The following is a 15584-nucleotide window of genomic DNA, read 5'->3' as shown; positions in this document are numbered from 1 at the left end:
TCACGAGATAGCTCACGTACTGTAGTTAAGTTACCACATCTTCCACGTTTATACCATATCAGTTCATTTGACTTAGCTTTGCTAAAAATTTCTTAAGCTAATATTGATCTTTCTTTTGCCCAAAACTGCAAGGTCACATTGGCTAAAAATAGATCCATAAGACCTTGGTGTCACAGATGCAGGTTAATAAACCCCCTGCCCCCAATCAGAATCTGAGAGTGGCCTCTTTGGGCCAAGATCCTCAAGGTTAAAGTCCAGTGTCATGTTAGTCAAGGACTATCACCATGCAGTTGTTACACTATTCCACATACATTTTTCAAGTTATTAATTTAGGTGTAATAATTATTGGCACAATTGAGCTTATTGCCTTTTCGTTTAAACTTCTTAAATGGGTTTGTGTTGTAAATATTATTCAGATTTTTTTACCAACATTCAGCATATCTGGATTTTCTACACAAATGTGTGTAAATTATACTTAGTTTAATGCCAGGATTTAAATTTCATGGGTTTTAATGGATATAAAATGAAAAACATTAAAACATTCAGCATGAAATAAACACTTATGTGATTTAGTAATTTTTCTTACATATCATTAGTAGTAGGTATGTTCATTAGATGCGTGTGACTTTGCATCGCAATCGCATGTTTTTATTACAAAGGGGTCATAAAAGGTTTCAGAGGCACATTAAAACATCATGATTTGCTAATGTTTAGCAGCTGTAACCCTTTGATTCGTTTATATAAATAATTAAACATAAAGTTGAATTAAAAACTCAAAAAGAGATTCGTTTGCATATTTAGGCTTGACGTTATAATAAAAACATACCACTATGCCATTATAACCAGACTTTGATAAAGCAAAAAATATGTCTATTTATAAATTTATACATTTTAAATTGCACGTCTTTCGAACTAATTCTGTTTTTTGCAACATGCTTTATAGCACTTTTTTTAACATTAGCCTACTAATATTTAAAATATGTGAATTTAAAATAGTTAAGAAAACAGCCGTGTTCACTGATTGTTCTTTACCCGACACTGCCACTCTTCCCAGTTCTGTATTGTGTGGAATGAAACGCCAATGAGGTGTGTTCGACTTCATGCGGCGCTGCGCAGACCCATCGGCGTCTAACATCAAAGTACCGCGAGAACATTTGATAAGCACAGCTTTTGGTCTACTCTCGCGACACTTTACTGTCAACTGCTGATCAGTCTACGCAGCGCCGCATCAAGTCAAACACACCTCATTGGCGTTTCATTCCTCGCTGAAGCGCTCTTGATCCCCCAATCCTTATGAACGCAGCACGACAAGTATCAGCGGTGTGCATTCACGAAACTCTTACGCTTTAATTAGTGCGTAGACGCTGTAGACCTGAACGTTGAGAGAGTCGGCGTAACGCAAATACACTCGCAGGTGAGGTCTGATGCACTGGGAAAGGGAAGCGCATTGTTGACAGGTGGACGGAGATATTTGGCCGACAGCGCAGAGGAGAAATGGATTTAAATAAAACGGTGCTGTGCGAGAGCCTGATTATCTGGGTAAGATTCCGTCTATTTGAAGTGTATGTCCAACGGGATCTTGTGTGCGCGCGTGATGGATCGTTTATTTATGTGTGATCGGATCGATAAGGATAGCGTTACCTGTCGCAGGTAGTCGCGTACTTGTAGCGCCGTGGTTCATAAATACCGGAAATAAGCCATTTAAACGAAGCCATGGCTGTGTGCTGAAACTGAATGGGCTTGCGGTACATGCTGTACATTATGTACAGCATGATATATATAATGATGTGTCTTTTCTATATCAGAAAGAAGAGGGTTGAATGTAATTTGGAGATGTAAACAGTCACGGCCAACTTCATCCTCATCCGATTTAATCGTCTAATCTTTTCAACTAGAGTATTTGTGGAATGTCTCGTATTGGGGTTTTCTTCGGTCGCTTATATGCAATAAAATATTTCCCAGATCAGTCTTATATGATATCGGTTTGAGTTTTGGATGTGATGTGTTGTATATAGTAACAGGTTCTTTTTGGATCTGAACCATGGCTGTTTACTTTGCGCATGCACCAGAGCATAGTATTTTACTACAAATATCATACTTAAACTTTGTTTACTATTTTGAGTCCAATGTTAATTTCTGGTTACTAATTTTTGCTATAAATACTATACAATTGTACAACCGTGGTTCATTTCGTATGGGAAGGAACTGTAATGCGTCCAGTGTATTCATACAATCTTTAAATGTAGTGTAACCATATGGATCAGAAGTCTATGCTTTTCTGCGTATTTAAATCAATGTGATATACATAGCAAATCTTTATCATCAGAACTTTAAACATGGTGTACAACTGTGGAAAAGGAACACATACTGTATAAACATTAACGTGCATTTTGTTAATGTTTATTCCATTATGTTGCTTTTAGTCAGAATGATTTTGCAATGTTCACTGTGGCAGTTTTTTCTCACTATATACTCACTTTTAACGCACAATTGTCCAATGTTATTTATCATAGGCACACTATGGTTTTAGACTTTTGCTGTATATATATGCTGAATATACAGTTGGATTTGTTTGTATATTTGACCCTAGCTGCAGACCTTCAACACCGCAGCACCATGTAAGACAGTGGATGATCTGACCTCAGGAGCTGCCATGTCTCAGGCACTGCATCAGATGTGAGTGTTTATTCATTTGATATACATTTTAATGCGAATCAGCTTAGAACGCGTTCAATATTTAATCAGTATTTGTGTTTTCTGGTATTTGAACATTTGACCTTGCTGTTGGTAGTGCTACGCTCTACCAGTCAGCTTCACAAACCATGCAATAGCAGTTGTTTTTGTTATTCTTTTCCGTCATAGGTGTGCAATGACTAAACAGACTACTCCTATTTCACTTAATAAAGACTTAAGTCAACCCTGTTTGGTTTGATCGTCTGTTCGTCATTTACACAAACCTGACTGTGTTGTGCATTTCTCACTGACATCCACTACTAAATCATATTCTCTGCCAGCATTACTGATTTATGCATCAACTGGTCAGCGTTTTAATATTTTATGACATGCATGGGATTGTGGGTAGTCTTCGGAGTCACATTTCCTGACACTTGGTTTTGAGATGCTTTAGCTTTTTTCTTGTTTATGCATTAAGGTTAATTGCACTGAAATGTAGCATCTTGTGTTTATTGAGGCTGTGTATTCTGGGTTATCCATTGATTAATCACATCCAGAGAAAAAGTTTGTGTTAACATGATATATGTGTGTATACTCTGCATATTAATTTTCTATTTATAAAACATACACATATATATTTATGTTAAATATTATAATTAATTAACATTTATAATAATAATAATAATAATACATGTTCATCTTTCCTAAATCACGATTAATGGATTGACAGCCATTAAACAGTTAGTAAAGAGAACAAAACCTGGACTTATTTTGTACAAATTATAGTCATGTTATGAATTACTGTAAATCATCTGAAAGTTTGTGAATTAGCTGAACCAAACTGACAAATATGTTTCAATTACAGAGATCCTTCGTGGTTCAGTGAGAACTGGTTGGCACGTATTAAAGAGGATGTTGGATATAATTTTAGACTCAAGGTATATTTATATTTAGGCCTCTGTGCATAAAAACTTTATTTTAAGAACATGCCATATACAATGTGGTCCCTAAACCTTAAGTCTGTTTTACTCCATTTTTTCAGTTGAACAACCTCAAAAAGATTCTTCAAATGATGGTTGACTATTATAATGAGGTAAATGATGAGTTAATCTTTGATTTATTAAAAATGCATACATAATTTTTGCTTTTTCAGTTTTGCATGCCACCAGACACTTTACTCCTCAGAAAAACAGTATTAAACAATTTAAGAAATTAAGTTAAAAGTTGTAAAATTTTGTAATGCCTAGTAATTTATGCTTTTTTTTCAAGACACCTAACCTATAATTAACTTTTCTCATTCTGACTATTAATTTATGTGTTTTAATAGGTTTTGAGCCAGCAGATCACAGATTTCCCTATGCCTGACCTGATCCGAGTGGTAGAGCATTCTGATCAAATAGAGTTAGGGCGCCTTCTACAGCTCATCCTGGGCTGTGCAGTCAATTGCGACAGAAAACAAGGTAAAGCTGATGGGAAAGCAAAATAACACAAAAAAATAACCGATATGAGTAATACATAAATAATATGTTACAGACTTCTGTAATATATTTCTGTTCCATAATTTTAAATGTTTTGTCTATAGACTATATCCAGATAATCATGACCTTGGAGGAATCTGTACAACATGTGGTGATGACTGCCATCCAGGAGGTAATTCAGTTATTTAGATATCTTAAGCTGGTTTTATGTTGTCTAACATTCAACATTGATATACATTCAAGAGTTAAAAGTATGTGAAATTGAAGTATTGTTCATTTGTGTAGCTAATGAGCAGGGAGACCATGCCACAGTTAGGAACAGAACCCTTTGGAGATGTTGACCAACAGGTAAGGCATCTTTATGTTTATTATGTTTGTATAACGTCAAAGTCATGTTCTGCAAGATTAGTGAGTCACTTGCTAAACTTGTTTAGTTAAAGAAAGCCTTGGAAGATCTGGCTGATGTCATGTCGCAGAAAGATGAGCTGGCCCAGCGCTGTCAGGAGCTCGACATGCAGGTGAGACAAATATACAATATGATAGTTAACTAAAGATTTCTGCCATTGAAAGCCAAACTGCACAAGCTTTGTTTTTTCTGAAGTTTTCATTCATTCATTTAGCAGATACTTTTATCGAAAGTGCATTACAAATGATAGAGAGTCAGACAAAGAAGGGTACAAAGAAATATCTACAGACAGCATATACGTATAAACAACAGTCAAGCTGGAGTTTCATCATGTGGCAGTCAGAGCATATGTTTTAATGCTTGTGGTTGCAGACTGTTCAAGTCGCTCAGTAAACAGGAATTGTTGTGTCGTGCTGTTCTGTTCTTTCACCTTCACGGATGAACAGATTCGGCCTTAGAGTGCAGGAATTTTTTGTTGGCGTCTGCAGAGACAAATAATAATACATTGATTGCAGTTTTTACATGGAGGTGTTGAACTGTATGTGTAATATACAGTATTTTCATTAAGCTATTTCAGGCTTAGGATCCCTGTCGCTCCTGAATTTCAATACGTTCGTGAGAAAATACTACATTAGGTTTGAGGTTTAAACAGCCAAGTGACATTTTCTGTGCATTTATATGGGATAGAAATTCATATGTTGCTGATTCTTGACAGATTGAGTTGTAAAAGTATCCCTGAAGTATGAGAGGTGAGTCTGAAGGAACGCATGGCAACAAGGCTTAACTAAATCTAAATCCTCCGTTGCCACTAACCAACCTATCACTAAACTGAGAAACTTAAGTCAAAGTGGTCAGAGTTGTTTTATGTGATGATAAGAGTTTATTGGAATAATTCTGGAATGTATGGGCTATCAGGTTGCTGGGGTTTTCATTTTAAGATTAACTAAAACAAGAATTTTGGGCTGTTGGACAATTTTAACAAGCCTAACAATGGATTCATGAATTGCATTCATTATCTTTTTTCTTTTGTTGGTTAGTAGTTGGACTTTTAATATTAAATTAACATTTTGTTTAATCTCAAAGTGTAATCTCACCCAATTTTTTCTATGAAAACAATGTTAACAGTAATGTGACCAATAGTTTACCATGACAGAAATTCACATTTTATCTTCAATGGACTCCAAACAGTTGAAGGTCAAAATTACAGTTTCAGTGCAGTTTAAAAACGATACCAGACGATGAATAAGGGTCTAATCCAGCGAAATGATCGGTCGTTTAACATTTTTTTTAATGTATATGCTCTATAAACACAAATGCAAATTGTTCTGTTCTAAAAAGCACATTCACGTAATACATAATTACTTTGAAAACGTCACATTAAAGCCCTTTGAAGCTGCCCTGAAACTGTCATTTTGACCTTCAACCGTTTGGAGTCCATTGAAGTCCACTATATGGAGAATAACCGTGGATTTTTTTCATCAAAAACCTTAATTTCTTTTCGACTAAAGAAAAAAATACATAAACATCTTGGACGACAACAGGGTGAGTAAATGATCATGAAAATGTATGTTCATGTGTATAATATATTGAAAGTAATTAAAGGGATAGACCACCCAAAAATGAAATGTCTTTTATTGTTGCACTTAGCACAAAATAATATATTTTGAAGAATGTGGGAAAGCAAATGGTTCTGGGGCACCATAGACTACTACAGTAGTCCAGAACAGTTTGGTTCCTACATGCTTCAAAATATCTAAAAAATCATTTATCTTTTGTGTATGTAACAGAACTACGAAATTTATACAGATCTGAAACAACTTTAGGTTAAACAAATAATGACACAATTTTCATTTTTGGGTGAACTATCCCTTTAAGTGCAGCTTATATTAACAAATGTATTATAACCTCTTTTCCTAACCTCATGATTAATTTATACATTAATTCAATCATCTGAATTGCTATAAAGTACCCCATAGATCCCAGACAAATGTCCTTTTTGTCCTTTGATCAGGTGACAGCGCTGCAGGAGGATAGAAACGGTCTTCTGGCAGAAATTGACCTCATGACTGATCAAGCCAATCAGCTTGATACATTCGACGACCTCAGCACCCCCTCAGGCAGGAAGCATAGCCAACTACAGCTTCAGTTAGAGCAGATTCAGGAAGAGAACTTCAGGTGCATCTTCATTCAACCACATGTGTTTTTCTACCAATAGTTCTCTTAAAGAATTTAATTAAACTAATATTAAACAGTTATGGTGTCTATAATAGATGTTTATGTACTACCCAGACTGGAGACAGCTAAAGACGATTACCGCGCCCACTGTGAAGAACTAGAGAAACAAGTAGTGGAGCTACAGCATCGCAACGATGAACTGACCAGTTTGGCTGAGGAGTCCCGAGCACTTAAAGACGAATTAGATGTATTGAGGTGTGTGTATCTTTATCTGTGCTTTGAATGTTCTTGTCTATGATGTGTGTTTTGGAGAACTTGAGACAGATAGATCCCATCATCTGCATGTGTTTGTTTAGGAGTTACTCTGATCGGGCAGTGAAGCTAGAGTCTTCTGTCGAGACATACAGGAAAAAGTTAGAAGATCTGAGTGACCTCAGGCGGCAGGTGAAAGCTCTAGAGGAGAAGAATATGACCTACATGCACAATACGTTCAGCCTGGAAGAGGAGCTACGCAAGGCCAATGCTGCAAGAGCTCAGTTGGAAACGTACAAGAGACAGGTACAAATATGTGTGAAAACATGTACACGAATAAAGACACGAACATGACCAGATTTAAGGGGATTGTTCACCTTAGTAAAATGTTATAATATATTCACCCTCATATCATTTAAAACCTGTTATGACTCTTTCTTCTGTGAAAAACAAGAGAAGATAGTTCAAGGAATGTCTCTGTGGTTTAGTGTCTATACAGTGAAAGTCAACTTAAAAATGACTGTGAATTAATAAAAGCATCTTATGAAAATACGTTAAGAAGCAGCTTCAAGCCTCAAGGTTGAGCATCCACATAACCTTTGAATTTCAAACAACAGGTGCAGGAGCTCCATAAGAAAATGTCGGAAGAATCCCGCAGGGCTGATAACCTGGCCTTCGAGATGAAGAAGTTTCAGGAAAAATTTGACACTGTACTTAAGGAGAAAGAGGTACACACACATTGACATGCATTCCCACAGACCGTAAAGGGATAGTTCACCCAAGATTGTCATCATTTACTCACCCTCAGGTTGTTTCAAGCCTGTATACATTTCTTTGTTCTGTTGAACACAAAGGAAGATATTTGGAAGAATGTCAGTAAGCAGACAGACCTCATCCCCCATTGAGTGCCATAGTAGGGGAAATAAATACCATGACAGTGAATGGGGAATGAGATCTGTTTGGTTCCTGAAAGGTGTACAGGTTTGGAACAATCTGAGGGTGTGTAAATGATTACATTTTTGGGTGAACGATTCCTATAAGTGATAAACTGGGAGAATCGAGCCAGTTTCTAACAGTTACATACATCCATTTGCTTTAAAAGTCCTGTGATAACTGTGTTTGTGTGATCCATCAGAGAATAAGTGTCGAGCGGGACACACTCAGAGAGACCAATGAGGAGATCCGATGTACACAGGCACAACAAGACCAGCTATTACAAGCAGGTATGTATGCAGATGACACACCTGTGTTCTGTGAATGTTTTCAAAAGATCTAGTTGATGTCTTAGTTTATTTTGAGTACTGGAGTTTACTATGAGTACTTCTATGAGACGTTTTGGAAGAGAGCTGTGTAGCATATTCAAAAGTTGCACGCATCAGAAGCACACGAAGGTTGTCATGAAGAAGTGGAAAAGATGATGTCAAGAGTTTTCAGATTATGCAAATGAACACAGCATTAATTTGCATCCCAGCTTCCATCGGAAAGAGCTTTCAGTATTTGCGGTCACATACTGGAGCAGAGACTCCAAAATCTGAAGCCCTCTTCGGTAAATAAGATCCTTTTCCAGTATGGACTTGTTTAATAGGCCTACAAGTTTTGTGGGTAATTCAGTTTACTTGTATTTATTTACCATAGGGAATATGAATAGTTGTTTGTTAAATCTTTGGATGCTAGAAAAAAGGCTTTTGTGTAACTAAATGCTTTTCTGTTTGACTTTTGTCTATGTAAGAAATTCAGGTTTAATGTATACATTTTTTGGGACTGGGTCTACATACAGTATATGCGTTAATGCTTCTTAAAAACACAAATTAAAGTGATAATGCATCATATTTTACTCTGTTTCTTTTGCATTATATTCACATGGGAAACAAGTGGGATAAAACCATATTACCAGACGATTGGGCAGAAGCAAGCCGTACTGCAATAAATAAGTAAAACTGTCCTATGCAGGTCGATTTCATACAAATCTGGTAAATCAGAGGAGATACAGCCAATCGTATATATATTCTGTCCGCATGAATGTAAAAGTGAACCAAGATATTTCAGTACTTGGTCATTGGACATCTCATCTCATAAACTTTTTAATCAAGAGGACTTTGACTTGATCTTGTTCACATTTTATATCCTACAGAAAAATATCAAACAGGAAGTCCAAGCCATGATACCCTGGCAGCTGAGATGTTGCCTATTGAATACAGGTATGATATTTGAAGGATTATATCACGTAGCATTTTCATTGTGTATGTTGATATGAATTAAATTTCATGCTTGATTTTCTAGGGAGAAGTTCATCCGTCTGCAGCATGAGAATAAGATGTTGCGGCTGCAGCAGGAAGAGTCTGAGAACGAACGCATAACTGAGCTGCAGGAACAGCTGGAGGTGGCCCGGCGGGCATGCAGTGAAGTAGACACTGAGAACAGGTACTGAACGTCAAACACACACTATCAGCATCATATATGAGAAGCCACAGTTAAACGCTACAGTAAAACAACTTTGTATAATATTCTAATATACTATACTAAAATAATATGTATAAGGTTCTAAACTTTTACGCTGTTCAAGGTTACTAGTCAAATGTAAACAATGCCAGCTCAAGGACATGATGTGAAAAAAGTGGCGATACCAAATACTAATATATTATATAATTTAACTGAAGTTGTTGCAAAGTTTCAAATCAAAGACAAAATCGGGTGAAAATTGTTTATTTTTTAAGGTTAAACAAAGCAAGAATCAGCGAGCTCCAGCAGCAGGTGGAGGATCTGCAAAAGGCCTTACAGACACAAGGAGCCAAACCTGAAGATGTAAGTGTGCATTTTGGCCTCTTGATGGTGCCACTGCACTTTTCTGGTAACCCAGTAGTATTTCACATTCTTCATGGCTGCTGTATTTAACATATTTAACTTTAAATGTTTTTTTTGATGTCATGTTTCTTTTCCATACAGTCTCATCTGAAGAGAAAGTTGGATGCTCATATGTAAGTTTATGTTAATGTTAATACTGATATTTGAACCACATTTGCATACCTGTAAAGCTTAGTGTTTTAATGTATCTTTAGGGTGAAACTGAATGAGGCACAAGATGAAATAATGAAGAAAAAGGAGTGGTTGGAAGATCTTCAGCCAGAGGCAAATCAAACCGGTGAGCTTCTGACCTTATAACTGACCCTAAACTGACCTTGTGGAACTGTCATCAGGGTAGGCGTAACCAATATGTTTCTTTCAGATGTGAAGCTGGATAAGCTGGTGGCAGCACTGAAAAAGAAAGACGAGGACATGAAGGCGATGGAGAACCGATACAAGATGTACCTGGAGAAAGCTCGTGATGTAGTTATTTGAACTTTAACCCTAACATTCAGTTTGCCACTTGATCTTTTGTACTCACAAAGCATAGCTCCGCCATAAAGTAACGCCTTTGATTAGGTCAAACAATCTCCATTTGATGAAGCTACTGCAAATAAATGAGACCCTGCTACTTTTTGGTACTCCTCTATTATTTTTCCTCTAACAGTATTTGTTTGTGTATTTTTAAGGTGATTCGAGCTCTTGATCCCAAACTAAACCCAGCATCAGCTGAGATTCAGTCGCTGAAAAGTCAGCTGTCTGAGAAAGATAAGAAGATCATTGCTCTGGAGGTAGAACCTCATCTCTATGTTCTTCTCATGTTAACATATTTTGTTTCTTATTTGTGATCTTGTTCTTTCCATCTTTTCCTCAGCGTGAGTGTGAACAGGCCAAATTGAAGGAATATGAGGAGAAGTTAATAGTGACGGCTTGGCATAATACGGTAAGGGGACTTGCCTCAAAACTTTGTAACATTCAGTGTATACAAACCTTTTTATATAATGAGTTTTAGTCTCTTGCTGATACAATATTTCTCACTTACTTCTAACAGAGTTTGACCTTCCAGAAGATGGCAATCGAGTCACGGCTTAGCGGCCGGTCCAACTCTTTAGTGCTGCCCGGCCAGTCTTTCCTGGCTCAGCAACGTCAGGTGACCAACGCTCGACGTGCCCTCAACATGCCTGCCACTTCTTCCAAGTAACGTCGTCTTGAATACCACCCAACCTCCCACTCTTCTCCTTCTTTCCCTCACGTGCACACTTATAAGTGACCTTATGTACACTTCGGATCATGGGGACAAGCATGCCATTATCGAACATTAGCATGTCCCGTGTTCACTATCTACAGTTTAACTTATATAAAACTCAAAAGGGATTCTTCTGCGATGAACTCAATCAGCAAACAATAAAATGTACAGTATCAGTCCTTATTCATCTTTAGGTATAAACAAGCACTCCAACCTGAAACAGTCTGCAGCAGGGTCACCTCTGAACCAGCACTGATAAAGAATCAGCCCGCATTAAAGGGCTTTACAAGGTCACAGGTCAATCTTTTGTCAGGCTCTTCTCGGATTCTGACTGCACAGGATGAAATGCATTTAATGCACGTATTAGTAGCATGTTTGCTTTCGCTCAAACTGACTTCCAGCTGTACACTATGCAGCTATGAAATACGTTTGTATTTGCATTATTAGGTATGTGCAGACTCCAACTTGTGACAAAAGTTAAGCAGACCTAACTTATCCAAATCCACCCAAGCATGATCAATCAGCCACAAAAGTAAATTTAAGCAATTGTTCAGAATAAAAGTATTGGTGCAGGACGCCATTTTTTGTTTATTTCCTCTTAATATGTATTTTTCTCAAAACAACAACATGAAATAAATACATTTATATACATACAAAATAGAAATGTATATGACTGATTAAGCTTAAGTCCAGGTGTTTCATTGAAGCTGTGGTCAGTTATAATATTTTATATTCAGTTGACTGTGATCAGACTCTTGCATGCTCTTTTAATAAGCAGAAGGGCATTTTTACTTATTTAATGTTTCCTGTCTGTGTAAAAACATCTGATATCAGGATTTTAACACCAGCACATTGTTGAGCTGTCTCCGCTTGAGCAAAATGCTATTGACAGCTTTAATGATCTTGTATGCCATTGGCCTGTTTTGGCTTTTATCTTAAAAATACATGTGAGACATGGTTTCATTGTACATTTAAAATGGCTTCGCCGTATGCCGTAAATATCTGCCCTGCTTAGGTTAATCTGACTGAACTGTTTGCTAATAGACTAACTATTGTATTCAGAAGAAAACTCGTTGTTTCTGTTGGAAGATTTTTGTTTCTCGTTCAAACTGTTTTAAATGGTAAAGTAAATCTTTTTCTGATGTTTTATTCAGATTTTGGCCTGTGATTGGGTAAATCTACGGGAAATGCTAATTTCTTGAAATGCTAATATTTGTGTATGATGTGTTTCAAAGGAATTTGTGTACTCAATTTTATGAGCACTATCAATGTTTGTGAGATGTGATTATTACGAAACGATTGATTTGGTATTAGAATAAAATTTGGGGATAAAGAGCACTGGCAGTCTTTTATTTACATGTAATGAAATAAATAAACACTCAAGTTTGTTTTGCAGTATTGCCTGTCTGTGTTTCAATCCATAAACTATATGTATAAGCCCTCACCACTGTAAGGTGACAATTTTGAGTCATGTTATTTATTACTATTTTTTAAGAAGTTATTATGCTAAACAAGACTTTGGTCAAATACTGATGTTTTCAAATAAACAGCTTGCACAAGGTTAAAGTGATAGTTTGCCAAAAAAATTCATACCTTTATGACTTTTTTCCGCAAAACATATAGAATACATTTTGAAGAAAGTTTGTGACCGAACAGTACAGTGGACCCCATTTACTTTACCAATGCAGGTAAAAACAGTTAACAACATTCTAAAAAATAACTTCTTTTGTGTTTTGCATAAGAAAAAAGTCATACAGGTTTGATAACAGAATTTGTATTTTAGGTGAACTATCACTTTGAGGTTAATAGTCGTAACAGCTATTGAGCGAAAAGTGTACCTAAACTTAACAAACAAATCCAGCGTTTTGCAAACAAACGCAACCTATACAGCAAAATATACTAAACTCTGAAACAAACGGAGTACGTTTTACAAATACATAATACAGTTCGAGAGAAAATGCAAGTGTGTAACATATAAATGTACTGTGTTTAAGTCTCACCTTTTTATGAGATTCTCTCAGCTTGATTTTCTCTCAAATTCATGTGCCCTTATGCTCTAGCAGCATTAATTAAATTAATGTGGGGATCAAACTACATTCACTAAACAAATGTAGGTTTATCAAGATAGGTCCCTTCCCCGTCTAGATAAGGAAGCTGTCGATGTTGTCAGTTCAGTGCGGGTTTATGTTTTTCAACAACCTCTGTTATGAAGTCACACAATCGTACACGAGCATTTTCTGATCATGAGTCTCAGAAGAACTCTCAAACTGGGGTTAGTTTACTGAAATACCAATCTCTTCAAAACCTTTTTAACAGAATTATTTTAATCTACATTTTTCTGATTTGGGTAAAGGTGGTCTTCGTGCATGGTTGGCATTAAAAGCTGCTAATTGCATCGATTTTCCTTGTGTGGGGTATGCAGAACTAAATTTTACTTTATTTGAGGTCACACTAACCAGAAAATGGTGCTGTATTGTGTATGAACATTATCTGAGAGTGTTATGATAAAGAACTTGGTGCTGAACTTTTTAAGATACAATCAGCTACATTAGCATAGAAACCGGAAAATTGCAGGTATGTCGGATTCTTCCTCTTTGTTTAAGGTGAAAGGGCAGGGTAAATCCCCAGTTCGTATAGCAGTGGATTATCTGAACATGGTTCCAGTTACCTGCCCTCAATTTTGAGATGCCATTATCGAGTTTCTCCTAGAACGGACTGAGCCAGAAAAACGTCCCCTTCCTGAAGGTTTGCTAATGTCTCCATCTTCGGTATACGCACCCATTGTTAATGTAGGTAGTATTGAGGTATGGGTAGCACCACGTCAGATTATACAGTTCAGGTAGTGAAAGTGGTAACTGCCCAAGAGCCTTTTTTCGAATCATGCCCTGAAGAACTTGTGTCGTTCCAGATGGTGGAGCAGTTGCCTAGTTGCCACATTGACTGAACATGAAGCAGAAAAGGCAAGGGGGCTATTAAATAATACCAGGTCATTTTTCTACTACCGAGGGGTATATAGGCTATACTACCCTGATTAAACATGAGAATCCGTTATTGGATGATAAACCAGTCTGACAATCATATAAACAAATTCCTTCTCTCTAGGAGTCTGTACACTCTCATATTCAACAGCTTTTGGACAGTAAGGTAACAAGGGAATGTAGTAGTCCTTACTCGTCCCTTGATTGTCCTGGTACAGAAGATGGATGGAACGATTAGGATATGTCTCTATTATCATCAATTGAACGCAAAGACTCGGAAGGATGCTAATCCACTGCCAAGAATTGAGGAGTCTCTGGATGCTCTTACGGGGTCAAGATGGTTTTCTACACTAGATTTGACTAGTGATTACCAACAGGTTGAAGTCCCTGAGGCAGGTAAGGCTGCTTTTTTTTACCCCGTTTGAGTATGATATGATTGTTTTCTCCTCTTCTGTACAGGAACATTTGTTATGGGTAGAGGTGGTTTAGAAGATTCTGGTCTGAAGATTAAACTGATCAAATGTAATTGTTTCCAGAAGCAAGTGAAGTATTTGGAACATCTAGTGTCTGAGCAGGGAGTTTCTACTGACCCTGATAAAGCGGCAGCAGTAAAAGACGGGAATCGTCCTGTAGGTTAGCAGAACTTGGTATTAGGTTTGCTATTATCGTCGGATTATCGATAGATTTGCAATGCTGGCTAAACCTCTTCAAGAACTGGTAACAAGAGTGTCTCCTAATAAAAGGGAAAGACCCCACAGCTACCTTTAGCATTTGTATGGTATATACTGTAGGTCGTGAGAATGGTGTCCAAACCCTGAAGACAAAATTGGTTACAGCACCTGTCCTTGCATATGCAGATTTCCAGAAGCCTTTTGTTCTGGAGATAGATGAAAGTCATCACTGCATTGGCAGTGTGAATGCTTAAATCTCAATATCCATGACCTGTTGGGGACTCTGCCCAAGAGAAAAAGAGGCGGTGGCCTCAACACCTGCCACAGTTGGTCTTTGATTATACAGCACTACAGTGCATTATTCTACAGGCATGAGTACTGATGTTTGGATGTTGATTGTTTTGTTAAATCAGTGGGAAGGAACTGTAGAGATCCCAGAACACTGGATTGTGGAACAGGTACATGGCCAGGTACATGGTTGGAGGGTTTTTAAGCCGGCATCTTAAACCACATTCATAAAGGTATTATTCAACATTATCGTTTCATTTATTAAAGACACCATTATTCACTTCAAAACATTATCAAAATGTTGTTGTTTTTTTCTATACGTTTTGACAGCTTTGAAGGAAATCATGGTAAAATGTGTTTTATAAGTGTGACTAAGCAAAACCTTTACCAAAACTTGCTTAAGAGCCCCTGGGATATACAACACATATACCTGTTTGAGAATGACTGCACAATTCAACTCAATGAATCAATTCATATTAACACAAATAAACTGGAACACTTTATAAGGCATTGTAATAAATAAAATAAATCAGCGGAGATAATGTCCTTGTTTTTGCAAACTGGTCGAAATGCAGC

At 37.0% G+C, this 15584-nt stretch overlaps 1 protein-coding gene across 1 annotated transcript; it reads left to right on the top strand.

The window, feature by feature from the left end:
- Positions 1-1264: 1264 nt before the first annotated feature.
- Positions 1265-12530, top strand: hook1 (hook microtubule-tethering protein 1). Its single transcript, XM_079474636.1, has 22 exons — positions 1265-1539; positions 2591-2676; positions 3539-3611; positions 3716-3766; positions 4001-4133; positions 4256-4323; positions 4437-4499; positions 4586-4669; positions 6569-6732; positions 6847-6987; positions 7089-7290; positions 7602-7712; positions 8120-8207; positions 9116-9182; positions 9265-9405; positions 9699-9786; positions 9928-9959; positions 10041-10123; positions 10208-10308; positions 10515-10616; positions 10700-10768; positions 10877-12530. Exons 1-22 carry the CDS (start codon positions 1495-1497, stop codon positions 11024-11026), a joined length of 2142 nt encoding a protein of 713 aa, XP_079330762.1. The 5' UTR covers positions 1265-1494; the 3' UTR covers positions 11027-12530.
- Positions 12531-15584: the final 3054 nt, after the last annotated feature.

The sequence above is a fragment of the Barbatula barbatula genome (genome assembly GCF_947034865.1).
Source record: "Barbatula barbatula genome assembly, chromosome: 15".
NCBI classification, from domain to species: domain Eukaryota; kingdom Metazoa; phylum Chordata; class Actinopteri; order Cypriniformes; family Nemacheilidae; genus Barbatula; species Barbatula barbatula.
This window is presented reverse-complemented; position numbering and strand designations above follow the sequence as displayed.